The 27,817-nt window shown below is 40.0% G+C and overlaps 3 protein-coding genes across 3 annotated transcripts; 1 reads left to right on the top strand and 2 right to left on the bottom strand.

The window, feature by feature from the left end:
- The first annotated feature begins 260 nt into the window (after nucleotides 1-260).
- On the top strand, nucleotides 261-11,958 carry rab10 (RAB10, member RAS oncogene family). Its single transcript, XM_020933030.2, has 6 exons — nucleotides 261-974; nucleotides 5,205-5,265; nucleotides 6,456-6,594; nucleotides 10,006-10,095; nucleotides 10,652-10,753; nucleotides 11,017-11,958. Exons 1-6 carry the CDS (start codon nucleotides 848-850, stop codon nucleotides 11,101-11,103), a joined length of 606 nt encoding a protein of 201 aa, XP_020788689.1. The 5' UTR covers nucleotides 261-847; the 3' UTR covers nucleotides 11,104-11,958.
- Nucleotides 11,959-12,808: 850 nt separating this feature from the next.
- katna1 (katanin p60 (ATPase containing) subunit A 1) lies at nucleotides 12,809-19,265 on the bottom strand. The gene is made up of 11 exons (XM_020941460.2): nucleotides 19,154-19,265; nucleotides 18,406-18,574; nucleotides 15,847-15,986; nucleotides 15,361-15,559; nucleotides 14,697-14,812; nucleotides 14,505-14,610; nucleotides 14,265-14,423; nucleotides 13,724-13,850; nucleotides 13,512-13,646; nucleotides 13,282-13,408; nucleotides 12,809-13,098 (listed from the first exon to the last, which is right to left on the bottom strand). Exons 2-11 carry the CDS (start codon nucleotides 18,565-18,567, stop codon nucleotides 12,900-12,902), a joined length of 1,470 nt encoding a protein of 489 aa, XP_020797119.1. The 5' UTR covers nucleotides 18,568-18,574; nucleotides 19,154-19,265; the 3' UTR covers nucleotides 12,809-12,899.
- Nucleotides 19,266-20,728: 1,463 nt separating this feature from the next.
- On the bottom strand, nucleotides 20,729-27,572 carry lbr (lamin B receptor). Its single transcript, XM_055149079.1, has 14 exons — nucleotides 27,181-27,572; nucleotides 25,432-25,606; nucleotides 24,993-25,193; nucleotides 24,758-24,838; nucleotides 24,156-24,327; nucleotides 23,895-24,091; nucleotides 23,615-23,669; nucleotides 23,161-23,355; nucleotides 22,971-23,074; nucleotides 22,722-22,847; nucleotides 22,485-22,653; nucleotides 22,225-22,305; nucleotides 21,891-22,013; nucleotides 20,729-21,819 (listed from the first exon to the last, which is right to left on the bottom strand). The coding sequence occupies exons 2-14, from the start codon at nucleotides 25,600-25,602 to the stop codon at nucleotides 21,659-21,661; spliced, it is 1,836 nt and encodes a 611-aa protein (XP_055005054.1). The 5' UTR covers nucleotides 25,603-25,606; nucleotides 27,181-27,572; the 3' UTR covers nucleotides 20,729-21,658.
- Nucleotides 27,573-27,817: the final 245 nt, after the last annotated feature.

Here is a 27,817-nt window from a genome sequence, read left to right as displayed (position 1 = left end):
CACGAGATCAGACGCCATATTGGATCTTGGGATTAATGTTATAAGTAAAGCAAAAGGAGATTTGAGCCCGCATGTCCGAATAACTTACGCAGTAACATTTGCCCTTTCTGTCAATCTAAGGCACGCCCTTTTACCTCTGGATGCCTGTAAGAAAAACCAATCAGATGAGTCTCTCTATTGACATGACAGGTATGTAAACCAATCAAAAGAGTACATTTTGACAGAGGAGGCGGGATGTGGGCGTGGCTTATAGACTAGGGTGTCGCCGTGGTGGAGGCCCCCATTCGAAGGCGACGGCGGTCGTCTCTGTGTTTTCGTGGCTATCCTTCCAGATTAAACGAAATAACCACAGACTGGCAGTGAAATTGACAAACGCTCACGTTGAGATTTTGTTCAGATTCTTCTTGGACGAGTTCGCGACGGGGCTGTGGAATGACGGGGTGTGCCGAGAATTTGAATTAGCTCGCCGCTAGTTTGAAGAAAGAGTGAGCCAGGCTGAGAGAGAAGCCATTTTGTCCTGACTGTGTGGGAGAAAAGAAAGAGTGGAAAAGAAGAATCACACGGGAGCAGCGACTTGTTTTGCGTTGTGTTTTTGTGCTGTTGTGGGAAACAGTCCGGATTGGAAAATATAACCTTTCGGATACAAGTTTGGACACGTAATTTGGGTGGTATTTAGCCAACTAGCTTGCCAAAGCTAATCAACAATTCCCAGATTGTTGAGTATATAAAGAGTCCGGGAGAAGTGGATTTGTTGGCAAAGGAGCTGGCTTTAGACCGCACATAGGCGTGTTAGGTTATTTTTTTCTTTTTTGTATTTGTCCGGGTGGGGAAACACAAGCTTTGTCAAATGGCGAAGAAGACCTACGACTTGCTGTTCAAGCTGCTGCTGATCGGAGACTCGGGCGTGGGGAAAACCTGCGTGCTGTTCCGCTTCTCAGACGACGCCTTTAACACAACCTTCATCTCCACCATAGGTAAGGCACTCACGCCACATGCACAGCTGGCTCTGGTTTCCCCTAAACGCGGCTTTGATTAGCCTTGACAGCTGGGTGACTCGCGGACTTTCCGGCTAACTCTGCAGGGCCCGGAATGCCGAAGTTGGACAGCTATTTGGGCCACGGGGTTACCAAGCTAAAAGCCACACTTGACCAACTGCAGTTTTGTGTTAAATCCATAATAGCATCTTCACCAACGATGATCTATCACTTTTACTTCATTAAAATGAGTTTAACCGGTTTTACCGGACAATTGTACGCTGTCATGCCAATTGACCTAGTAGTGGCTAGTGCTAAGTAAGCTAACAGTTGTGCCAACACAGAGTTCATCCTTTCTTTACATTGTTACAAATTACATACTGTTACGCCAATAAAGTTTTCAGATGGCACTATGCTTTTAAAACTGGAAGCAGATTGAAGTAAATGACAAGCAATATTTCAAGGCCATATCTTTTTAAGTGCTATGTTTTTATTCACAATCACCAACTTTTAAAAACAAAATGTGCAACTATTCTAACTTTTCATTTGGACCTTAAGAGGTTATGGACGTTAACTGTGATAACAATCTGTATCAAATAGCCCAAACTAAATGTTAACAAAAATATGCAGGTGAGTATTTTGGTTAAGTAGTACATCTTCTTCAGACAAGTCCTCTGAAAATGGGTTGGCCAACCTAGGATGTAATCTGGCCTACTTGTTGAGTAGAAAAATAAGTAGAGGTTTTGCACTATAACAAACATGATGTAATGTTGAACTGTATACAGATGATAAATCCCCCATCTGATCATAAGACTTACATAAGAACAATAATAGTTTTACAGTTGTTGTTATGGCATCAAATTGACCTTCTGTGCTTTGAACAGTCCATCCAAAGCTTCTTCAATGTGCAGCACTTTATTGGCTCACGTGAGTCAAATATGTAAACTCTTCACGTTCATTAAAGACTAGGCATTAGATGCCATGTCGTGCTTTACTAAAGCTGTAACTCAATACTGTGACTAGATTTATGCTGGTGACTGTGTCCTGTTGTGTTGTATCTGTAGTGTGACCGCTCCTCCTCTGTGTGTAAGGAAGAGCTCACCATAAGCACTGCTTTGTTCTCAGTCACTTTTACTTGGATTTGTTGCGATCCATAACAGCTCTGTATATGTCCTGCTTTATCTCAATTGCACATCACATTCAAGCCATAGTGATGACTGTGACTTGGTATTTCAGTGGAAGATTTCAATTATCACCAACACTTCCAAGAACATTCAGCACTGGTATCATATGAGAGGAAATGACACAGACTAAAATCTTAGCCTCCAAAGAAAACCATAGGAGGTTAGTAGTTAAGAATTCCCCTTGCTGTATCCTGAAACAAGAAAGTGAAGAGAAAGTGAGGGTTGAAGTGCAACTTGGCCTCCACTTAATTGTCTGATATCTTGTTATAGAGATCCGTTTATTTGCCATAATTCATCAGTTAGAAGCAAAACTTGCTTAATAAGAACCATTGATTGAGAAAGGACAAATGCATTGGTCTAAATCTCTCCTGTTTAAATCCTTGATTCATTGATAAAACATAGGTCTAAAATAATCAAAACATTACATATTTTACAATTGGTGTGTGGCCTTAATGTAAAAGTTAATTCAATTGGACCATGTTTTACTTTGTATGTTGAGGTTAAATTTAGGAGAATCCACTTGATAAAATGTTGTTTATTAAGCCTAAACACCTCTTTGAGAGTACATTTGTGAAAACACTGGTGGGCTAATTGAGTAAAAAGATGAGTCATACAGTGTTGGGACATCTATTTGGAACCCATGTTTAGGAAAATCACAGTTTAATGAATGTAGGACAAAGTTCATGTGTCCAACATGAAAACACTCTGCGTCATGTCTTTGCCCTCACCCCCAGAAGGCCCATACAATATGGGGACTCTTGCTTTGTTATGGAGGGTACAATATATGTCAGTCTTTTAGTTTTTGGTATCCAAAAGTAAATGTTTTGTTTCACTCTTTACTAACCAATATAACAAAAAAATCTTATTTCACAGTGTTACAGATTTAGATTTTTGTGCCTCTCCTTAACTGTAAATGTCTCACAGAACTGTGTTGTCCTGCTGCTTCATATGTTGTCCTGCTGCTTCATATGTTTTCAGAATATAACCAATCCTCTGGCACAAAGCTGTGCAGTCTGTCAGTCCGTCATAATGTAGATTTACAGTTTGGAACTGGCTGTGATTGTTGTAAATCAAGTTATGTGCTTAAGACTTAAGCTCTTGAATGTACAGTACAGTATTGAAAGTGACAGTGCTGATTACCCTCAAGTCATACACAGCCCTATATGCTCTGATGTCTGTAATTCCTCAGTCATCCAGTTAGGTTCCATAGAAAAATAAAATAAAATTCTCTCAACTGGACAAGAGTTTTAGAGTGAAAATGTTTTGCCATTCCTTTCGAGCCTCTGAGAAGAGGCATCTTCAGTTCTGAGTCTTGGATGAGTTGTGGACAATCTTCAGTTGACAGAATTAAAATTTCTTTTGCTTTTCCTTATTACATATTATTGTGTCAGAAGATAATGGTCAAAAATGAACTGTGAGTTTGAGACATTTGAAACAGGAGAGACACTCGCTATAAGTTCAGACTGAGACACGCAGCTGACTCTGAAAATACCCCCTGGAAACCCCCCTGCCCTTCCTCATGGTCTTCTCCTCCACAGTCCTTCCTGCCCCTGTACTGTCAGAGTCAGAGCCATGGCACAGTTTGGCAGAGGCAGTCATGTGACCTGTGCCCATCATGGTCTAGTGTTGAGCCAGGCTCTTCCTCCTCTGTGCATGAGGAGAGAGACCCACATCTCCATCCTTACAGGCACCAAACTGTGACATATACTCAAGTAAAGAGCTCACAGATTTTTATTTGTGTTCCAAATAGAAATACGAGTGTATTTCCATTTGGAATTTCTTTGTAACTTGCTCTTCTACACAATTACCTTTTTATTATGTAAAAAATGAATTATTTTTACATGAAAATGTTGGCTGGATAAAAAATAATTTATAGCAAGAATACAATTCTTGCTATACATTATTGGAAACTAATATCCGATCCACCAGTTTTTTTCCCCCAATATCTGTGTCATTACCTGATACCAGTATTGTATCGGTGCATCCCTAATTCCAATATTTATAAAGATGATTAAATTGGCAAAATAAATGGGCAGATAAAGCAGCTGTATAAAATTAAAAAAATATTCAGTGATACCAAGTAAAAGCTGCATTATGGATGTTCATCATAATAAACAGCAGAATGTCTCTCCATACCGCTCTTATAACCTTTGTGCACCTCGGATCCTCCCCTAAGGTTTCTTCTTATTTCTTTCCCAGCTCCTTGGGCCATTGCACAATGTGCATATTTTCTTGACAGTTCTCCAAGAAAAAGCATGTTCCCTCTCACCACTGGGAACAATGATTCAAATACTATGTATTTTTTTTAGATGGACCAGTTCAACATGTTTCATGAAAACGTATAGTTCCTCCCTTCATATGATCTCATAGATGTAATGCTCAGCTTGGGGTATTGGAGCTATTGAGGCTAAATGTGCTGTATCATATATTATCCATAACCCAAACCTCTTGTGAGCGACTCCTCCCTCTCTCTGGGGCCGAGGGGCGTTCACACTTTTCTGTGAGTCACTCTTCACTTCTCTGTGGTCCTGCTCAGAGAACAGCTGTTAGTTGGACATCCTCCTGACCAGTTCGACCCATGTTAAACTGTTTCATGTCAGCTCACAATTTTAAATACTTTACAGTCACAACAGCCCTCTCATAGATCTGTGGTTTAACTACAAGTAGGTCATGTATTTTAGATGTTTATTTTGAACTAATGTACCCTATGTGTCAGTAATGTTTTTTTTACCCCAACCTAAGGCTTAAATGTGTAAAGTTAAACTGACTAGAGCAGTAGTCACCAGGGACCCTATGACAATGTGCAAAAGGTGATGAAATATGGCACAACATTGGTGCACTCAGATTTGTGGTTTGCTTGGTTTGATTCACCATACTTTAAATATAACGATACGCTCCTGGTTGTGATTTAAACACTGTTATGGTAACTATTATGTATGGCCTCTCCTCAGGGCTCCCAAAGATGCTCGGTTTTCATGCAGTAGCTGTTTTTGGTTTCACTTTTGTCAAACACTTATTAACCCGCATGTTTTCTCTTTTCTTTCAGGAATAGATTTCAAGATCAAAACGGTCGAATTACAAGGAAAAAAGATCAAACTACAGATTTGGTAAGACATTTTATTTAATTTCTGACTGGAAATTAATTATGCAAATAAACCAAAGAATTGTGTGTCCCTTTTCTGTTATGACTGGTGATGTGAACTTTGGCCATTGCAAAAGTGAATCATTTTTTTAATATTATGACTATATCACAAGGTCGCAGTACAATTTTATGGACTTGGCTAAAACAGAGCAGCGCAAGCCTATAGTTTTGACCTGCATTTGTGACTGTAGTGGTGTGACGGTAAAAAATGTGTTGGACGGAGACTCCCCCAGGTCCAAAACTCAGCTGCAAAAGGAAATACTCGGCGTCCCACTAGGATCGATCTGCTCTGCAGCTGGACGCTTATGTTTCTAACACAAGTCCATAATGTGCACAACTGTAGATTGTACCAGGCCTGTCACAATAAATATGATATTGACCTATATGAATAAATTCACTAAAAGATGGAAAAAATATTTTTGGGAGAGGGATCAATATTATTTTTCTGGGTATTTTCTTTGTACTAGTGGGGAACCTTATTTTGGATCTGATTTGCAATATCATTACTGATACAAACTAATCACACTAAGCATTTCATTCTGCCATTTATTTACTGCAGCTCACATTGTTTAATGATATTGTACTTAATATTTTCAGGATGATAATCTTGCTTTAGGTTTATTGTATCAGTGGCATTGTTTTTTCAACAATATACTTAACATCAAAATGTGTTGTCATGACAGGCCTAAGTCCAACTCTGCTCATTCCATGTTGTGTCCGTGCTCTGGTAGAGAAAAGGATTTGTGACCTTGATAATCATGATCTGCTGAAGTTGAATTAAATCACAGCAGTTGGTGTGTGGTCACTCCTATACTCCTCTTATTTAAAACTCTAGTGTTTAGTTTAAAATTCAGGTTTATAGGTAGGATTTGGAAATGCAGTGAAACTAGAAGTACACATTTTATAAATCAATACTGTTCTCAAACATTGTTATCAATTCAGAAAATATTTACATTTTCTTTATAAGACAATAACTTCTTCTGCCGAAGGATGTTAGGGTCACCAGTTTATTCATAGGTAAAACAGAAAAATTATGGGTGCCACTGCTATAGTGTGGTCATTTCAAACAGGTACCTTGTTTTGTCTCATGTAGTACAGATTTGTTGAGCTGAGATTTAGCCTGTTGTTTGTTTGAGATTGTACATTGTGTTTTAGGGACACAGCAGGACAGGAGCGGTTTCACACCATCACCACCTCCTACTACAGAGGCGCCATGGGCATCATGCTGGTGTATGACATCACCAATGCCAAGAGCTTTGAAAACATCAGCAAATGGCTCCGTAATATCGATGAGGTAAGAAATGTCTGGACCCGCGTAGATTTGAAGTGATGATGTCATTTATAATGCTGAATTTTGACTAAAAGTGTAGATATGGGCAAACTGACTGCTCTCCTTCACCTCAGAGAGCCCTCACACATGAGGTTCATCTCAGATTTATGATGAAAAAGAGCTCAGACATGAACAGTGACTGAGCAGACTACTGCAGAAAGAAACTTTTAACTGACCATGGACATCCTCTGCGGTCCAAGGCTACGTTCACACTACAAGCCAAATCAGATTTTTTTTATCCATATGTGACCAGTATCAGATTTTTTTCATTTCACTGTGAACAGCAAAATTTTTTTTTTCTTTTCAAATCCGACCCATGCCTCATTCATACGTGGTCATAAATCCGATATATAACCGATCTGGCTTGAGTCTGACCTGCAACACATCATTCACGAATGCTCTTCTATATGCTCACTCCTCACAGCAGAGCCCGCTTTCTCTATTGGCTACAGTTTATTTTGATCTGGATCTTTACAAAAGCTGCTCATTCATATGAGCACTGGCCTGAAGTATGTTTTCTTACCCTCTCTGCAGTCCTAATGCTGTGAAGTCTCCATTTAATTTCACAACAAAAGTGATCCTATTGCACCGCATTGGTTATTTTATAAAATACAGAGTCGGGGGAGTCGGGAGTCGGGGGAGTCGGGGGAGCGGGAGTCGGGGAGCGGCGCTGAGTCAGCCCCCGCGCTTTGATTATCAGTTCGGGGGTGGAGCTGTTTGTTGCACAAATAACTTTAAAAAAGGCACAAATGTGCCAAGATTGAGACGATCTGGAGATTGTTTACTTCTGCAAAGACAACGTGCTGCGCGTGATGCTATGTTCTGTTGTGTGCATGCGGGTCACTTTGCGACCACACTCTGTTCACTTTAGAGATAAATTGTAGTCACCTCTTTGTTGTAATGTGACTGACTATATTAAAAATCTGAATTGGGCCATATACCCTGCTGTGTGCACGTAGCCCTATTTTTGTGGATCCCTGTGGTTGTTGCTATACTTTCTGGTGTCCTAAAAAACTCAATAGTACATGCATTAAATGGAAAAGATGTAAGTCCAGTCCAGAAGTCCACGTAATCGATGCTCCCTTCTTCATTCTTCATAAATATAGGAAGACATGATTAAAAAACTGTACACAACAACTTTTCAAACCTGGTATGATTTGCAATAGTTTCAATAACGGGATACACACTGATTGTGTTGTGATGGCGCTCAGAAGGGGGAGTGACTTAATGTGGGAAGCAATGAGAGGGTGAACTCAGTCTCATAAATGAAAGTGATAATTATAAAACATGTTAACACTTTGTTTTCAGTGAATAGAGCATTTTCAAAATAATAAGAGGTAACATGGTGATCTAAATATGTTGTGTGTTAACAGTTAATACCCCATAGAAGTGAAATACCCCCTCTGTAACTAAGCGCAGAGTTGACAGGCAGTTGTGTAAAGGTCTATGAATCAGTGGACTGCTTTTTGACCACTAAACAATTGACAACAAAGAAACAAGCAAAAACAGTTAATTTAAAAGAAAATACTAAAATATGGATTAGAAAAGTGCATTCATTTGAGCGTAGAAATGGAGCTGCCACAGACCACGGCAGAGTGGTATGGCCAGGCAGGAAGTTCATTGTGTTGACTTTCCCTAATGACCTCACGACAAACCTGCGTAAGAGCTGATTCTCCTTGTGAGTAACAAAGTGGAGCTAAGAGATGTCAAAACTCTGCGCAGTATTCTTCATGAAGGAAGTGAGGCACAAGAAAGGTTAAACTGCCACATTAATTCACATAATCAGTTTGTCTTGGAGCTGTGCCTGGACCGCTCTGTTTACAAGATAATGGAGCTGAGGAAAAATGGATGTGAAGCTGATACAAGGGCAAATGTAACGTTGGACATTTCCACAGACCACTGACTTTGTGCGAGTGCTGTATTTTTCTGTCACCTGTAAAAATGCCTTTTGGGCAGCCACAACAAATTATTTGTTTAGTAAGCAATATTTCACACATTGTTTTGAGATGTCTGCATCCCTTTCTGACAAACTGAACAAAAGAACAGCTACAGTTTGGGTGTTTGTGACTAACATAGCATTAACCAAGTGGGCATATGAAAACAAAAGCAAGAACAAGTCAGCAAAATAATGTACAAATATTCAGAAATGACTCCCACAGAATTATGCAAGTACAGGTTGAAAATACTCGACTCATTTTGACGCTGTGGAAAAAGCCACGGAATCATCTAAGAATGCAGTATGTTATGGGGTGCTGCAGAGGGTCAATGTTATGAGAGCAGCTATGACTGAGCAATAGGATAGGTTTAGTCTGTACAATTCTACAGCTGTTTGTTTTTCTTTTACTTTTAAGATTTGACTTTGTACTCCACAGTTGGGCTGCAAGAATAATTGCAGTTGAATAGGACTGTGAAAAATGTATATGTTCAAATTGATTAGTTTGGAAGAACGTCTAACTTGTTTTAAAATATGAACTTTAAACAGAATCTTTTTTTTTTTTTTAATCTCAAATCTAATTGTGATTTTTCTAGCAAGTATTGCAAATGCAATTTTTCTCCTAATTGTGCAGCTCTACTCCTCTGTCAGCACTGATTTATTTTCTTGTTATGTTCAGCTTGACTAAATGGCATTGGAGAAATTCAGTGTGTCAACTGAACAAAAGTTTTTAGTTGATTACGTTTCACAGCTCATCCAAGCTGCTTCTTCAGTTCTGGTCAGACGCTGGTGGACACTTCCTTATCTGTCTGTAAGGAGGAGCAAATTACACTTACACGTACTGTGAAACTAACACACCTACTTGTTAACAGTTTCTTTTTGTTAGTGCATTTCAACCGGCAGAGCTGAGAGGAGTCCTATTAGAATAATCATTCAGGCCCTTGATGAGTGCTTTCACACCTCTAGGCCTGACCCGGCTATCCTTATTGTTTTCTTTGTTTTGATTTAGGTCTGAGGATAGAGGTATAAATGGGAGACAATGTCTGACTAAACAAGTAGTTTAGTTTCAGAGCAGTTTCATTGTAGTTAGTTCTTACCTTCAGGCAGATATAAGCACCTGACCAGCGTTTGACCAGAACTGAAGAAGCAGCTTGGATGAGCTGCAAAACGTATTCGACCAAAAGTCCAGTTCACAAATTGAATTTCTCCTTTTGCCATGGATTCTACCTGGATGACTGAGGGATTTTACACACAACTTGAATGAATATAAAAAGACTATGTTTGACAAATTGTACAAAATGAATCAAGTCTTAAATGTATTTTAAATGGACCCCCTTCCTAAACACCCAGAGCCACAGCCTCTTAACCTTTGAGTGTGATCTGCTTCTTAGGGTCTGTAGGTATGTGTTACTGGATAATGACATTTCCCGTTTGTTTTGCAGCACGCGAATGAGGACGTGGAGAGGATGCTGCTAGGCAACAAGTGTGACATGGAAGACAAGAGGGTCGTACCAAAAGCCAAGGGGGAGCAGGTGAGTCTTTAGCCTGTGTTTAGTGTGGCATCACCCGCACACTCCACTGTCACAAATTGTATGTCTCGCATTGTCACACATTATCTTTTGAGTTATACCGTTGAAAGAATTTACACTTTCATACATTTGTTTTTAAACAGATACCACAGTAGACCATCAAAAGATTAGGTGTATTCTTCCCCTACAGGTTTTGTTTGACAGTTTAGAAGTAATTGCTTAAAATAATTCAAATTTAAATTATAAGCAAAATTGTGCAACCCCACTTTAAATGCAATTTGACATGTGCATTGTTTCATCTTTCATCCGTGCCGTGGTTAGTACTGAGCTCATTGAAAAAATGTGCACTGGTCTTCTGGCCCCTTGTAGCTCCTGAGCAGGTCTGACGAAGCCTGATGAGTGTGTAGATTTGGCAGCATCTGATCCAGATCTGCTTACTCACAGAAACACACACCTGAGCGGAGGAGAGGGGGGTTATTTTTGGATCAGACAGCCCCTCTTACCCCTCTGTCCCTTCTGCCCACTCTCCTGACACGTCTGCGTTGGCTTTCCTCCACAGATTGCACGGGAGCATGGCATTAGGTTTTTTGAGACGAGTGCTAAGGCCAACATCAACATTGAGAAAGCTTTCCTCACGTTAGCAGAAGACATCCTCAGAAAGGTATGTGTTTCCAGGCATAAAATGGTAAAATTATTAAGGTTAAATACAGAAGATTCTTTTAAAAGGCCCTGGACCTAATTTTAAACCACAATTTATGAATATTTAAGCTTATTTTTCTCAATCTGATATGGCTGCTGTCCAGAAAAAAAGCATCAAAAAGTCTCATTCAGTCTAATTTTTTTTCTCAAAGATGGTTTAAAGAGCATTGACCTGAACTAGAAGGTATAAAAGTCATTAACAGTCATGTTTTTTGCTTCTCATAGACACCTGTAAAAGAGCCCAACAGTGAAAACGTTGACATCAGCAGTGGGGGCGGAGTCACAGGCTGGAAGAGCAAGTGCTGCAGTTGAACGAGTCACACTAACGACGCACACTAAACAAACTACACCAACAACACGTCTCTGTCTCTAACCGCTAACCTTCACCTTTGACCTCTAACCCACCTGTCTCTCATGAGTTTTTCTTGCACACTGACCCCGTCTTGTCTCCACCAAATTAAAACCACTTGACTCATGCCCCCTTTTCCATCCCATCGTAATTTTTATTTCTGATAAAAAAGAGAAATCCAGTCACGTTTCTTGTCATTTGTTTTAATGGTTGTACAAAAGAGTGTAAAAACGAGTTCATATTTTTAATATTTCTTTGCTCCCCACGGCGCCCTTCCCCACAGCACTCATCTTCAGTCTGAGGAAAAGAATCAAAAAGACACATGTAGATTGAACATTTTGTACACTTTGTGGTTTTTTTGTTTCTGTCCTTTAATGTTTGTTACCAAGTGACAGAGGCGTGGCTAGCTCCTTTTGTATGTGGGGGTTTATTTTGTCCTGTGCCTTATATGGATGACAGGGGCGGGGCTGTGTGGTGGGCGGAGCCACATCCACCCAATGAAATTAAAATTTAATATTCTGTGCGTTCGGTCTCAACTCTGAGCCTGAACTGAAGCAGAAGAGTTTGAATTTCTCCTCCAGCCAAGAGAACGGCATTATGTGTCCTGTTTATCAATGTTTATTTTTAACTGTATGGTTTATTTTACTTTGAATTATTCTTTTTTTTTTCCTGCATGCAGATTTTTTTGGGGGTTGGGAGCGTTTCTGTAACTTTGTGTAACGCTTGCCACTGGGTAACTGGGCAGGAGGTACAGAAGTTCTCTTTGGAAATTCAAACAATTTTGCAGATCCATTAAAAATAAGCTTGTTTAAGTTAAAGCACGGTCTTTGTGTTTTTGTCTTTCAAGTCTTGGTGTCTTCTTCTGGTGCTACCACAAGCAGTCCAGTCATGTAGCAGTGTAAACAGCATCCTCCAACACAACACTGTGATGCAATGTGTGTTCTGATATTCATATCAGAAGCACGGGCCACATGCCAACTTTGAGCTTAATGGCTTCACCTGTCAGTGCCAGTGATCATAATGTCCTGGTTTATCAGTTTACTTTGTACATGAGCACTTGAAAAGAAAATTATAAGTTGCATTTAGTTAAGTTAGTGGCAGCTGTTGCAATCTTTCCAATAGCCTTGAAGACTATGTATACATAGGTATACTTGATGTACTTTGTATATTTAGTCCAAAGGCTCACTTTTGTAAGATATTAGTGGGCTATTATAATCACTTGAAAATAAGTATACCGCCCTCTAGGGGCAAAGGGCCCGCTAGACACGTCAAGACCAGTCTTAAGTATTCTTAAGTCTTATAGAAATAGTTAATTATGATTAATGCCTTCTGTTGCACCGTAACTTGTTGCCCATTAGTTAAAGTGCTTTGAACAAATTGACCAATATGTGTTGTCTCTAGCAGCGATGTCAGTCACTGCACGTAACAACATATTGCTCAATTCAGGTATTGCTGTGTCCTCTTCGAGTTCCATATCATGCATCATATTTCTATTTAGTATTCCTGTTACAATTTTTGCTTTCCTTTATTCTGGATTTAAGAACCTATTTTTAATGGCATGTGATGTCGTGTTTTTCCTGACTGCATTGGAGGTGATTATTATTCTGTAACATATATATACATATTATTACATTATTATGTATTTGTGTGAGCAAGACAAGTGCAGGCTGTGCTTTAAATAGCTGCTTTATTAGTGTTTTTGATACATTTCTAATAAAAATGAAGTGCACTTAGTGAACAATGAAACTGCAAACAAGCATCAGCATGAGCCAAACTCCTGGATCCACTTTTCGTACTTCTCCAGATCAGCCGCTGACACAGACTTGGACACTTTCTTCAGAGCGGTCTCAAAGTCCTCCATGGTCGTGGGCATGTGCATTTCGTCTCTGGAGATGTTTCGAATCTCCTCTGGGGACAGGCCCTCGATCCTGCGCCTCATGGCCATCAGGGATGCATCTCTGAAAGAATACATATACTCATTATAGACAAGCTTTCCAAAAGCTTGTCATTTTTAAACATTTGCCATGAATTAACATCAGAAAAACCTGCAATGAATAAACCTGCAACGTGATATAGTATTTTTTAATACAACCAATCTAATGATGTGGAGTACAAAAGAATGCAGATATTTGGATTCTGACCTGCACACATTGGTGATGTCCGCTCCAGAGTAACCCTCCATTTGCATTGCTATCCTTTCCATGTCCACATCACCAGACAGTTCCAGCTCCTTTAGATTAATCTTAAGCAGCTCCACTCGACCTTTAGCTGATAAGAACAAACACACATATATCCACACACATCATTTGCAGCATTTTCATCCAAACTGGACCTGAGAGTCACTGGCCTCACAGTTGAATAAGCCTGTTACCTGATGGCAGAGGGATGTAGATCCTCTTCTCAAGACGTCTCCTCAATGCCTCATCTATGTCCCAGGGAAAGTTGGTGGCTGCCAACACCATCACCATCTTTGATGGGTCATCATTCTCTGAGGCTCCACCCACACCTGCCACAAGAGGCGTGCTTTAGTCTTATACTTGTAATGGGGTGGTCTTACATTGTTTACATTGTGTGAGTGGGTACCATCCATCTGCACCAGGAGCTCTGCCTTGACCCTGCGGCTGGCCTCGTGCTCCTCAGACGTGCCTCTGCGGCTGCACATTGAGTCGATCTCATCGATAAAGATGGTGGTGGGTGCGTAGAAGCGAGCCTGTGTGAAGAGGACTCAAGACTTTTAGAAGACTCAGTATACACGTTTAATTTAGAAATTGCTTTACAAAAGAAAAACGTAATGACATATTGCTATGGCTAGTTTAGGTGAGTTATCAAATATGAAGATTATGCTCGTCATGTCATACTACATTAGTGGCAGTTTACAATCACATTTACACATATCTGTGACTGTGGCAACATGAAACATATGATCTTGGGCAGGCAAAAGTTAATCTTGCAGTTACCTCATGGTCACCAATGTCTCCACACACCAATTCTGTGAATTAAATTAATCAAGATGTTTTCCAACCAAGAATGGGCTAAGCTGACATATTTTCCCTGATTAGAAAAATTGTGAAAGACATCCAAGGAAATAAAAAAGCACAAAATTAAAAAATAAAATCTATGTTACCATTTCAAAGAGGAGTCGTACTAGTTTCTCTGACTCGCCGCGGTACTTGGATGTGAGGGTGGAAGAGGACACATTGAAGAAGGTGGTTCTACATTCTGTAGCAACAGCTTTGGCCAGAAGTGTTTTTCCTGTACCTGGAGGTCCCACCATGAGTACCCCCTGCAGAGAGACACCAGAGACATTTTAAAGATAAAACCAAATAGCCATATGTGGCATGAACCCAACAGTCTTCCTGTGCACCTTCCATGGCCTCCGTATGCCTTTGAAAAAAGCTGGCATCCACATGGGTAGAACAACAGCTTCTTTCAGGAGTTTTTTTGCATCTTCAAGATCTGCGATATCGTCCCTAAAAGGTTCACAGTACCAAACACAAGAAGTGAAAGAAGACATCTATAAAGCTGCTTCAGAAAAGAGTAAGAATCCTATGCTCACCATTTGACGTTTGGATTTTGAGATATAATATCTCTCTCCAAAGCCTCCACCAAGTCTTTGTCATATCCACTTCCATCAAACTTTTTGATTTCTTTCTCCTGGACATCACCTTTATTCTGAAAGTACAAACATCGGTTTGACCAGTGAAAACGGGACTGACAAACCACTATTAATATTAACTTATCATTCAGTAAATTACAGAACTGTACATATTTCATTTATTGTGTGTACTTTTTCTTTATAGCTACACTAGTGGGGAACCAGGGATAAGTAGTTTGAATATTACTGTTTGTCACTACATTTTCTGAAGGAATGTATCTCACTTCAAAATTTGTTATGGTGACTGGCCTAGGTGGACAGAAGTCCTGCTGTAGTACAGACTCGAGCAAACAGTTGGCAAACAGTTTCAACAAAAGCAGAAAAACAAAACAAAACCATCAGTCCCAAACTATAAACTGAAGCCTTCATTTGGGTTGCTTTGTTTGACCAAACTCAGATTCACCAGAATCAGTGCTCCCAATGTATCCTAAATATATCGGCTGTTGTTAAATGTTACTAACATATTGTTGTGTGTTGCTGTGTAAACAGAATCAACACTCAAACAGATTTCACATATAAATAGTCAAAAGAAATATTAGTATAAATAGGCCTCTATGTGCTTTACCTTATCATCTTTAGCTTTGGCAGCCCCTTCCTTAGGCTCCTTCACATCTTTGTCTTTGCTCTTGGGGAATCTGCTTCGGTCCCCGTTGCCCCGAGGGGAGTGGCGCTGCTGAGCACGGACCGCCACACTCAGACGATTGTTTGGGGCTTTGTGGTCTTTATATGGATTAGAAGGTCGCCTCACAGGACAAGGGGAGTGTCTGTAGAACAGGTATGACAGTGACAAGCTCTTAGAGAGATCAGGTTACAGGACATTTGTATAGGTATGTCTTCTTCTTTGCTATATAAAATCTTATGATTGTTATTTAAGATAGTCTAACAGTTACTACAGACAAATACACACTATACACATTTAGCATTACAAATGTCTGTAAACTAAGTTGTGTGAGTTTTACACTAATGTCATGTGACAGGCATTTAACAGTCTCTCTTTGTGTTCAAATTGTGGCACAAACCACATGCTATTCTAATCCACTGATTTCTGAACCTGGGCTCCACTTGCACAGGCCTCTTATCGAAGTCGTCATGATTGGCTGGTTTTGCAGCTGCTGCATCAAACTGAAAGTTCTCCAGAGTCGACCTGATGTCCTGCACTTGGCGACTCTCTTCACTGATTTCCTGCCATAACTGAGACAGAAAACGTTTTACTGACACATAATGTAATATAGTTGCTGTGCGTTAAAAAGGGCAGAGCACTTTCACAGAGAAATTGATGTTTTTTTTCTGAATCTAATTAAAATGTGTAATACTGTTTCATGGTTGCCCATAGTTGTGTGTATGTGTATGTTAGAGATGCGCGGATTACGGTTACAACCGCGGTATCCGCGGTTAATCCGCGGGTCGGGCGGATGACGTGACGAAAAATTATATTTTAATTAAATTCGGGCGGGTGGCGGTTTAACTATAAAAAAAAAAAAAAAAAAAAGTTATTGTTAGTATTGTTACCTACATCTGAAAAGACGAGTCTCATTGTCTATGCTTGTAGTATGAAGTGTACGTCATATCCTTAATTAGCCCATTTGACCTCGTTTTTATGTTCTGAAGGTTAAGGTTGTGTCGGGTTATTGATAGTCTAAGGTTTACGAGGCACATATTATATGCAGTTTATTTTATTATTTCTAATTTATTTCAGCTGTTTGCCAACACGTAAGTTGCTATAGGGCCATATTTATTTAGTTATGCTTTTTTTTTGTTTCGATATCAGATATATTTTAAAACACGCAGACATTATAGCGTAGACTGCCACTCGGGGTATTTAAAACTTAAAGAAAGACCGATGGAGTGAGGCTATGACTTTGAAATAACATCGGGCAATGGCAGAATGTTCAGAATGTAACAACATCCAACACGAAGGCAAGAAGGTTCAAAAATAGCCTAGTCGGAAAACGTTGTCAGTTAATTAGCTGCGCAAGAAAACCAGGTAAGTTTGGGGTTGTTACGGACAATTAACTGTGTCGGCGGCAAGGTGGGGCATTTGAGGGCCGTGCCCCCCCAGCGGCCACTGGTGCCCCACCCCCCAACAGGCCGTTATTATGACTATTTTAAAATGATTTTGATTGGCGCATTTTACTTCGGGCCGAGGGCACAAACTTTACTGTGACATCAATGACATCACAGTCTCTGTTTATTTAGTGTAGTGTGATTGGACAACTGTCCTGTTACTCACGTCACGTCACGTCAACCTGCTGCGTCAACTCGTAGCAGCTCCACGATTAGCGGCAGCTGCTACTTTAGCCTAAAGCTCCACACAGGAAATGGCGAGAACAGAGTCAAAGACACACTGACAGACCCGCCGCCGGGACCCGGGACTGTCGATGCCCGGACTCGGGGCAGTCGCCGCTGGGACTCTCGCTGCCGCCGCCGGGGCCAGGGCAGTCGCTCGCTGCTCTATCCGCCTTTGCCCGCTCGTTTCTGGGTGTAAAAGTTTGACCTGAGCATAGCGCGCAGAGGCATAATTCTACCTGGTGTCCTGGTGCTGATATGGACTGACCGTAACTTTCAGATTTAAGTGGGAAGTGGGATTAAGACTAATTTTACAACCATCTTGTGCACTCGGCTCCCGGACCTCGCATCACGGACCAGACTGGACCAGGATTTGGATCAGTTTCATCTCTTCATATTGGACAATAGACTTTTGGAAACAGAACCAGTGGGACAGTGGATAGAGGAAACACTCTGCATCAGTCTCTGGAGAAGGTAAAAGGCTGGTTTTCATTAGTTTGCGGCAAATCTGAACTTGGAGCCTCACAGGTAAATAGTGTTATAGTGTTGTTAATAGTTAAATAGTGCGTAAAATAGCTCGCGGGTGCGATGGAGCTGCTCTGGTTGTTCTGTCGTGTGCTGTAGGAGCGGCATCTGTGTTCATGTCTCTTATTGTAGTTTTACTGAAGTTGTTGGGTCTGGGTGTGAGCGGTGTGTTACGTTGTGTTGTAGCATAAAGTTTGCGCTTGGCTGTTAATTTATTATTGTCTTGTGTGCCTATCGTCTACCACACAGCCTCAACAACTATTGCAGCTAATAATAATAATAATCTTAATATAATAATGATTATAATAACAACACATAATTAGCCTAATACTGTTAAAGAAAAACGTGTTTGATAGCATGTCTGCTGTGTATGACTCCACCGCGTTAAAATATTTCTCAAATGGCAGTGCCCTGCTGGCCCTGCTGGTGACCCGTGCCCCTCCAGTAGATGTGCTCTGACGCCGACTCTGACAATTAAGAATGCGAACATACACGCTGAGCGAATTTTGGAATGAATGAGCTATAGTTTTTATCGAGGCTCCTTAGTTTGTTTGCTGTATGATTGTTCTAAAATCTAAAATCAATCGGCGGGTGCGGTTTTGAAAACCTTCGGTGCAAAATGGATAGCGGGCGGATGATGAGTTTTGTGTCGCGGTTGCGGATGAAAAAATAGCCCATCCGCGCATCTCTAGTGTATGTGTGTATGTGTGTGCGTGTGTGCGTGTGCGTATGTATGTATGTATGTATGTATGTATGTATGTATGTATGTATGTATGTTTCTGGTTAAATGGGGCTGTACCTGCTGCCACCTCTGCTGGAAGGAGCCATCACACACAGTGTAGATGTGTTTCTTGATTTGATCCAACAGCCCATGATAGAGGACACTAGCTGATATATAGTTCCCCAGCAAAGCATATTCCCGGGCCAGCTTCACATTCTCTACAATCTCTCGAACACTCATGTCTCTGCTGTAAATAAAAAGATAATTACAGACTGTTATGAGGCCAGTCTTAAGTCTTAAGTGGAGATTTTTCTTGTTTCAAATGCAATGTTTTAAAGCATTGTCCACCACACCCCATCTAGAGTATGTGCAACAGAATAGATTTTTTTCATAAAACTTCTGAAATGTTGTAAAAAAAAAAATATCTAGATCTCAGTCATGAAACATTACTGTGCCCAGAATAATTTGGAGTTTAAGAAAAGCACTTATGTAAGTCTTCAAACAACAACACTTTCGAGCAAGAGATGATTTAAAGTTATTATGTCATTACTTAACCGGCTGCTGGAAAAAATAAATAGTGACCTTTTGACTCATAAAGATCATAATCTAAAAACAAAACGACAGCTCAACGCAAAACCATACCCATTTACCAGTTTTCTACAACTTGTGTGCAATTAAAGTAGTTAGCAGCAGCAGTTAGCTTTCGGAGCTAAGTCTAACATTAGCTTTAAATATTGACCCAACTGTGGGTTTGAGCAGCTAAAGAGGCTCTACTGTGTTCCCCGCGTTATTCCTCTCTACATCTACTAAATAAATTAATTTTTACCTTTTCGCGTTGGGAGGAAAAGTCAAACTCCGAGTTTGGTGCTTTATTCTTCACTGATCAAAGTCAGTGTATCTGAGGAAAAGTGACTTTACTGCCACCTGCCTTCTGCCCGTCACACTTCAGAAGAAAACGCGTACGCTAGAGGGCGCTGCTGTCTACATTTGCTAAAAAAAAAAACAAAAATCACGTTTACTTCATTCAAATCAGGGACTATAAAATTTATTGGAGCTATCGGTATTCAAAAATAAAAAGGATTCCTCATTAAGACTTATTTACAATGGGTTATTATGTTTACATTGTTCGTTAATTTATTTTTTGGTTTAAGATTTCTGATCAACAGGAGACAAAGCACACATCTAAAACAACTGAACCAATACGTTTTTAGAGATTATTTATATTGTACTTAATTTATAAGTATCAGTACAATGAAAATTAGTCTAATTTAATGTTAGAAAAGGGTAACATGGTTCCCACTTTTTTTCCCTGACAAAATTTCAAAACTTTTCCCTGACTTTTTCATGACCTAAAGCAGGGGTGTCAAACTTATTTTGGTCCAGGGGCTGTATCCAACCTACTTTGATCCCAAAGGAGCCGGATCAGAAAACTCATGACATATATATCCCAAAAATAGCAATAAGTTCAAATATTTGTTCAGAGAAATACAAATCTATTACAGAAATCTTTTTTAATTGATGAACTTCTTTCACAAAATATTATAATATTATGAACAACTTGAAATTTTAAGAAAAATGTAATTTCAACACAATGTTTTAACATTAACTTGTATGCAAATAGGAATAAGTAAATTTTTCTTGGAAAATCCTGCACTCGGTGTCCACTTTTCTCATTTTTGACATTTTGCTAATGAGGGTGTCACGATCATCCTTTAAGACCGTTTGGAAAGAGGCAAGTCTTCATTTGTGCTGCTCTGGTGGGAGGCGGCCATGCACAGAGGCGCTGGAGATGCTGCTATGCTAAGCGGCGCAGAAAATTACCAATATTTTGATAGAAAATATAATTCAAATATTTTAGTAGAAAATCATCTGAGGGCCAGATTAAAAGTCTTGGAGGGCCGGATCCGGGGCCTTATTTTTGACACCTGTGACATAAAGTGAATTTTGTATGACTTTACAGCTTTACCCTACATGTGTAGAATTGATCATACTTTTAGAGCTAAATATGAAACGTTACCCTTTCCACTCACCTTATGGTTTCGTATTATAGTTTTTTAACATTCTGTCAGTGCATTTATTGTAATCTCTTTTAAACAAAGTGTATATACATTTGAAAGTATTCATAACAGCCTAATGAGAGCTTAACAGAACACTGTAGTTGCATGAGATATTTAAAGTCCATGACTTTTCCAAAACTTTCATTGAATTTACAAAGTTCCATGACTTTTCCAGTTCCATGACTGTGGGAACCCTGGGGTAAAGATTGTGAAACCAGACAGGGAGAAGCTGAAAGATAGTTGTGTATTTTTGTGTTCAAATTATCAGTTTATTTATAACCAATAGTAGTCCTTAGAGAGAGAAGACTGAAGCTACATGGTCAAAAACAACAATCACACTCACCTTTTTGTAAACCACTGTGAATACTCATTTTATTGCTGTTGTAAAATGAAATATTGTGAAAAATATTTACAGCTATAACCTCTATGATCATAAAAGAAAAACTTAATTTATAGCTACATAGTCACCTACAGCTACTTTCTGGGTTTTAAATGCACAATTTTGAAAAGCTTACACAGCTCTGAATTTCATCACAGTATATTCACTTCATAATATTAAAATCATTTAAACAGCCAGAGCTGCTACAGCCCCTGATTAAACAGATCAGGAACATGCCTGAAAGACAGTGTGTACATCTGAGGTAGTCTTCAAGCCAAATTCATTAAAATCATGTAACTTAAATAACACTGTCAGTAAATAGTGCATTATTCACTCTTCAAACTATTTTAACACTAAACTCATAGCTAGATTTCTGTAAAAATCACACACATCAAAAAATATTAAAATACAAATTCATATGTTAACTTCCTAAAGCCTGTGTCCTGAGTTCCACTGTGCAGCCTTTCAAAGCAATGAGCATTTGAATCCCACCATTCACAAAAATAAAAAGCTATATTGTTGTGCAGGAAGACTTAACATAAAATATATTCATAAAAGCCACGCTGGAACTGTCACAGGAAAAAAATCTGAAATTTTCAAATTAATCAATGATTTTTTTTTTTTCCCCCCATTTTTTACGTTTAAGTACAAAACCTCTATATACAAAATCTACAAGTCAATAACACAATCCTAGCAGGGTTTTTGCAGTTGCTTTACATAAAAAATATTTCAAGCATTTTCTTATTTTGCATGACAAAAGAAACATTTTTGGCATTGTTTTCTTCCTACTTCTTCTATGTACCACTTTTAGGTCAAGATTGAAAATTTTAAGTTAAGAAAGTTCAATTAGTCCTTTTGGTTTTGGGTGGTAATATTTGAATGAAATGCCTGATTCTCAGTAAATACAAGGGATGATTCTGTACGGAACAGTTCGGCAGTACTCGTCCCATGCCGAGCCGTACTTCCTCCTGCATTCACTCATGTCCCGGGAGTCTCGGTGAACAAGCAGAATGATGAAGTAGATCATGTAGTACCACGGTAACAGATGGGTGAAACCTACAGAAAAAAGGATGATTATTTAACTGTGACTTCCAGTCAAAGTTAAGGCAATTGTTAAAGAAACTCACCACAAGGCAGTGACCAGGCCAGGGCCATGATCAGGTCTCCCAGATAATTGGGGTGGCGGACCACTCCCCACCATCCCGACACCAGCAGACTCTTGCCTGTGGCTGTAGGGATGCTCTTCAGATCTGCAATCATAGACAAACTCAGCATCTACAAATGAGGCATTCACAACTGACTTCTTCCATGTTTGTCTCATATTTTAAGTATACTGTGTAAAGATAAACCTCTACAGGAGTTTAAAAAAATCTATTTGCACAGTCCAGATATTTTGTGGACTGTCCCGACTACCAAAAAACAGGGAAAAAACAAATAAGCACAAATAGCACAGGATCTTACGGGAGAGTCTGGGGTCTGCTGGGTTCCTTCTAAAGGCATTCTTCTCAGAATTTGACTTTCTGAAGATGTAGAAACCCACCACTGCAAAAGATAAACAGGGATCATGTTATTGAGAAACAGAAAGAGTACACAAAAAAATCTGTCTCGCCATAGTTTCAAATGCTGTTTTGATAATAATGTCAGTACTGTTACCAAAATGGAATCTCCAGTGTTGTGAAATAAAGGAGGGACTGAATAAAGTAGAGGCAAATTATACTGACGTTTGATAGAGATGATGAGTGCCAGGGTGAGGGGGCTCAGTGGGTTGGGGTGGCTGACAAGGTAATAGGCCTGTAGTGTGTAGGTAAATGGCACCCACACCAGGTCCCCAAAGGCCAGCATGAAGCCAAAGCCGTCATGCATCAGATCCATTGTGGTGAGAATGGCCTCCTACAGAAAACAGGTTAGACAGGAGAAGATGCCGTTTGCAGAGCCACAATAGAGGAGCTGTCTCTTACCTCATTCCAGAGACCATCCGCCACATAGAGCAGCTGGAACACATTCACCAGGATCATAGCAGGAGAAGGGGTCTCTAGCTTCTGCACCTTCATTTCTGCCAAAGCCATGCCCAAGTTGATCACACACTAAAAACCAAGATGCACATTTTAACCAAAATTAGATAATACATAGGCGATGTATTTAAAGGTATCATTCACTATTCTGTATAAAACATACATAATACTGTTTGATTATAAGTCTGAACTCACCCAGCCAATCAAACCAGGACGCATCTCACAGAAAAATTTGAGGTCAAAGTTTTTGATGCGTGGGTTGAGTTCTCTTCCTTTGAAAAAGTCATAGAGGACATTGCCTGAAATGAAAAGGGACAGGTGGAATGTTAGTTTGGATCGAAACCTTCATTCTGGGTCAGAATGTAGAGATGAAAGCTCTCCTCACCTGAGTTTCCGCCTAAAGCTAGCTGGTCTGTGGGCGCACTGCGAGAGCGAGCATACAGGTACACACTCAGAAGGAATGAAATCAGTAGTGCAGCCAATGCCAACTGCAGGAAGTGGCTATGGATGTAGGTGAGGTCAACTCCCAGGTAAATTGCGGCCCCCACTGAGATGGCGCTCACGGTAATGGCAAAAAAACCTGACAAGGGACAATTATCATTCCACCAGTCCTTATGTGCATGAGTCAGTTGGATAAGTGTTAAAATGCATTGTCTGGACTTATATTATTTTAAAGTCCAACTGACAATAATTTATTTAGAGTTGTGAAAATTCTGAAAATTTGCTAAAATGCTTCAAATTACATTTAAATATGTACACTATGTGCATTGTGATTAATTAATCTGACAAAAACTACTGATTCACTCAGAAACTGATAATATGGTTGATTATAAACTTACCGTTTGTTCTATACTTCAGTCTTTCTCCAGACGTCAAAGGCATACCCTCACTGAGCTGCAAAGATATAGGGCTTACATTAGTACAGGATAAGGATTTTGTAATTTTAACCAAATAAAATATTGTCATTGAACTGTTCTGTACAATGCAGACTAACACTTATTCTGCTGTGAATTCTGCTGAAAATTTTGCAATAGTAAGTAGTTACATTTTTTGGGATTGCCAAATTAAACAATCTTCCCTGTCTTAAGTAAAAAATTATCAACTGTGATCATGACTCACTTTTCCAATCGGTAGGACATAGAGCAAGACCTGGAACAACACCCAGAGGACAACAATACCAAAGGCCTGGACATCCCAGAAGGACTCCAGCGGGGAGAGTGGGGGGGGGAAGTTCATCAAACTGGGGTCATCCTGGTTGACTTGAAGTAGCAGGAAGAAGACCCATGCTGGCAGAAACAGCAGCCAGAAGTATGCCCCTAAAACCAGAGAATGTTAAGGTGTTGTACAGTCTGTAGATTTAGGGCATGACAAAGAGCATACCGATCTTTCCTCCAAAGTCCAAAGGTGTGGCGGCTGGTGCAGGGACAGCAGGTTTGGTCTCCTCCTCTGAGAGCTGGGGTTTGGCCTCCACTGCTTTGGCGTCACCATCATCCTTTCTGCGCCTCAGGTTATAGCGATTCTGGGTCCTCTCAGGCTCAGTTTCTCTTTGATGCTGGGCTCTAAAGGGAAGATGTGTGAGGGCATTATGAATACACACTTAAGTTTTATGTACGTAACAGTAATTGATACAGATGTTTTGATGCATTATTAAATGAAAAAAACAAGCAAAAACTAATTTGGTAAAAGCCTCTTTTCTTTTATGAGATGGACATGCTTATACATAGTCCCTGTGAAAAACTAGTAAATCAAACTAAACTGTATGGGAATATCAAGACATGGACAGAGCATTTAAAAACAGGAATGTAAAGACCAGGCACATGTTGTTCAGCATGTGACTGGTTAAATGGGAGTCTGATCTTGTGAGTCGTCAGTGCCTCCACCAACATGCACACATCATGACATTCCATTAACTTTAAGCCCACTGTGGCATGACCAGCACACTGTCTTTTAACATGTTCTGTTGTTACTCAAAAGATATATACCTGATTGACTTTGTTGGTAGCACTGGTCTCTTCGTTTTCATGCTTATTGTTGCTATTGCTGTCAGTGGTCACTGCCTGTTTCTTTTGGTTTGAGAGAAAAACAAAGAATGCACAACAAAGACTATTTAGCGTTGGTCAGATAGAATGGTTACAGACTTTGTAGTTGTTAAAATCATAGTAAGTACAGTACAGCATTCAAGTATACACTATAGTATACCAAACATATTTATCATACCAGTGGTGTGAGCCGAACTTCCACCACATCCTTGATCTTGGGATCCTTGCGAGTAGTTGGGGCCCCCTCTGTTGTGACGGCTGACGTGCGGGACGATGAGCGGCGGGTGCTCCTACCTGGAGAGCGAGAGCGACTGCGGCGTCTCCCCGGTGAACGTGACCGAGACCGAGAGCGCAGACGACTCTGGAAACTCATGGCATTCTGGGCAGAAATTTGAAACATTTATTTGTATAAGCTCAAACAAATAAACAACTATATGTCCAAGAGTCTATTTGGATGCACTCATGACTTGCTGATGAAGACAAATGTGCGTTTCATCTGATATCAAACAAGGTAAATATATTAATAATGATACAGCTTTAGTTACAAAAGGTAGAACACAGATGAATACAGCTAGGCTGGCTTTTATGCAGCTTCTGTTAAAATCTGATGGTCATACCATTATGTCTTGCTCCTTCAGCTCTAGCTCAGTACCATCTTTGTAGATGACAGTGTAAAGCTGACTTTTGGAGTCAAAGCGCTGCACTTTGACCTCATAGTACAGACTGCTGCCAGGCCAGCGTCCCATCACTGTATCCCCACGTTGATACTTGACCGTCGGCATCCTCATTGACCTGTGGTAAAACAAATAACTGAAGATTCAGTCGAATCAAAAAGAAAACTTTCATTCAGCTCTACTTTGACTAACTAGTGATGACACCAAATAATTCAGGGAGTGTTCCTTGATGCATTGCTGTACTTTGATTAAGATTTTCAGACTGGGAGACCATTATACGTTTTAGTTATTATAGTGTCAATAAACCATGTCTGTGCCACAGAACACGTTCTACATTTTTAAATATACAATGTACAATATACAATGTAAAGATTGTTTTAATTGTGGCATTACAAAACAAAAAGAGTGCTGCATTGTGCCATAACAGAATCGTTAGGTGAACTACTTTAGAAAAGAGAGCTTTCTATATTGCTACAAAGCGGCCTCCAGGCCAAGTCAGCATTACGTCTAGTGAGCAGAACTGCTGACAGGTCTGTCCCAGAGAGGGTCACCAAAGCCCCCCAACTCAAAACCCGACAACAGCATATTGGCATAACAGAGAGATCCCCAGCAGCAGGTTGTACAGTGCAGCCAACCCCAGGGTTAAATCACCATAATGAGTTCATGAGTAGCACAGGACAAGATGATTGGAGGTTTAACGTTGTACATTAAACACACAAACATATTTATTATTTAATTGGCACAGCGTTAATTGAATGTATCCCACGATACAGCAGCCAAAGCAAATTTCAAACATTAAAAGTTAAAATGTAGTAAAAACGTTTTAGGGACACAAACGCGCAGTGACACACCCTGGGCGCGCGGCTCTCCGGGCTGTGGAGTGATGGGAGTTTCCCCTTCTCTCAGTTTAAGGGTGGAGTATTATACACATGTCTCTTCTGTATTTCTGTATTTCTAATTTACCATATGCCCCCCTCTGAAGTGTGTTCCAATTGTAATGGCCCAATTTGTCCCATAGAGCGAGAAAAAAGTAGTAAAGCATAAAACAATGTCTAGAGTAAATATATCTAATCCTGAATGCATGGAGTTATCAGCTCAATAGGTTTGTAATATGAAGTGCTTAGTTTTTAATAAACCTGCCTGCGTTTGCAAAAGGACAACACAGCTGTGCGCGGAGGAGGGAAAACGTCATGCATTCAAACGGAGAACAAGCTCTGCCATTACAGAAACACGACCACAGCCAGCAAACCACACAAGTCCAGGAAAAAGATTCAGAAGTACGTTTATTGTACACAGTAAAACAAAGTCAAACTGTGTGAAGATGTGTTCAGTTTATAAAGCTTATTTTGTCAACAAACATCCACGAGGCAACAACTAATGTCCGTCCAAGCCCCTCCGTTTTGTTATTCGGAACTTCGGATGGTGACGCTAATGTTATAGCAAATGCTTTTGCAATTATTACAACCGTATGGAATAGAATTGTTGCACACAAGCCTCACAAATTGCACACATAGATGGGATAACCATCAGAAAAGATTTTAAACAATTTGCCTCCATGAAACAGTCGACGTTAATAAGACCGTTATACTGAAGGCTAGAGCTAGCTGTGGCTAAGCCTGATTTCCCAACAAAGGCCAACATCCAGCAACCCAATTCTCCTTTAAATTGCATACAAACAAAATATATACTTACGTGAAAATATTGTAATAATTCCGACCACAAAATCGATTTGTAATCCAATATAATGTTGAAAAAGTTGTCTTTATATTAAAAGCAGGCTTAGCTAAACGCTTGACGTAGCGCTCTGTGTGCGTCCCTCCCTCTGTGTGCGCCCCGACCCAACGGCGAAGGCGCGAAGCCCTCTGATTGGCTGATCGGGCGGCATTTCAAACTGTGCCGTCTTCTCATTGGTCAACTGTGGAATTTTAACCGAACTGGGGTCGTGAAAGACTCGCCGCCATCAAGTCTCACTACTTTATTTACACTACAGGATTAAATGCATTGAATGCAGACACTGGTCTCAGTAGAATTTAGATTGGTTACCGAAAACATTTAATTAGATCGATTTGTTTTGGATTAAAGCAGGGCAAGTACTTATGTGAAGAATGTTGCCAAATAAGTATCAGTTTCCTCTCATGAAAGCCTAGATGAGTCTGGCTTACAGCCTGTACCGGCTTTAGCTGTTGGTACGAAACCTCAAATGAACTGCAGATGCTGATAGAATGCGCTCCACCCACAGGAAATTTCATGGTGCTGTACTCTGCACAGAGCCATTGCACTGTTTGTTTGCTCAGGTCGAGTCTTTCAGCTAGTCAGCCAAGCACTTTGC

The sequence above is a fragment of the Boleophthalmus pectinirostris genome, unplaced genomic scaffold, assembly GCF_026225935.1.
Source record: "Boleophthalmus pectinirostris isolate CB_2022bp ecotype Guang Dong unplaced genomic scaffold, ASM2622593v1 HiC_scaffold_1215, whole genome shotgun sequence".
NCBI lineage: Eukaryota > Metazoa > Chordata > Actinopteri > Gobiiformes > Gobiidae > Boleophthalmus > Boleophthalmus pectinirostris.
This window is presented reverse-complemented; position numbering and strand designations above follow the sequence as displayed.

Excerpts from the sequence above, each read along its gene's own strand:
- lbr (XM_055149079.1), bottom strand. The coding sequence starts at position 25,602 with ATGAGGATGCCGACGGTCAAGTATCAACGTGGGGATACAGTGATGGGA. Across the intron at positions 24,839-24,992 it reads AAGTTCGGCTCACACCACTG|AAACAGGCAGTGACCACTGA; the intron begins GTATGATAAATA and ends TCAAACCAAAAG. Across the intron at positions 23,356-23,614 it reads ACTGAAGTATAGAACAAACG|GTTTTTTTGCCATTACCGTG; the intron begins GTAAGTTTATAA and ends GTCCCTTGTCAG.
- katna1 (XM_020941460.2), bottom strand. The coding sequence starts at position 18,567 with ATGAGTGTTCGAGAGATTGTAGAGAATGTGAAGCTGGCCCGGGAATAT. Across the intron at positions 14,611-14,696 it reads CAAAATCCAAACGTCAAATG|GGACGATATCGCAGATCTTG; the intron begins GTGAGCATAGGA and ends TGAACCTTTTAG. Across the intron at positions 13,647-13,723 it reads GCTCCTGGTGCAGATGGATG|GTGTGGGTGGAGCCTCAGAG; the intron begins GTACCCACTCAC and ends CTCTTGTGGCAG.
- rab10 (XM_020933030.2), top strand. The coding sequence starts at position 848 with ATGGCGAAGAAGACCTACGACTTGCTGTTCAAGCTGCTGCTGATCGGA. Across the intron at positions 975-5,204 it reads AACCTTCATCTCCACCATAG|GAATAGATTTCAAGATCAAA; the intron begins GTAAGGCACTCA and ends CTTTTCTTTCAG. Across the intron at positions 10,096-10,651 it reads CAAAAGCCAAGGGGGAGCAG|ATTGCACGGGAGCATGGCAT; the intron begins GTGAGTCTTTAG and ends TTTCCTCCACAG.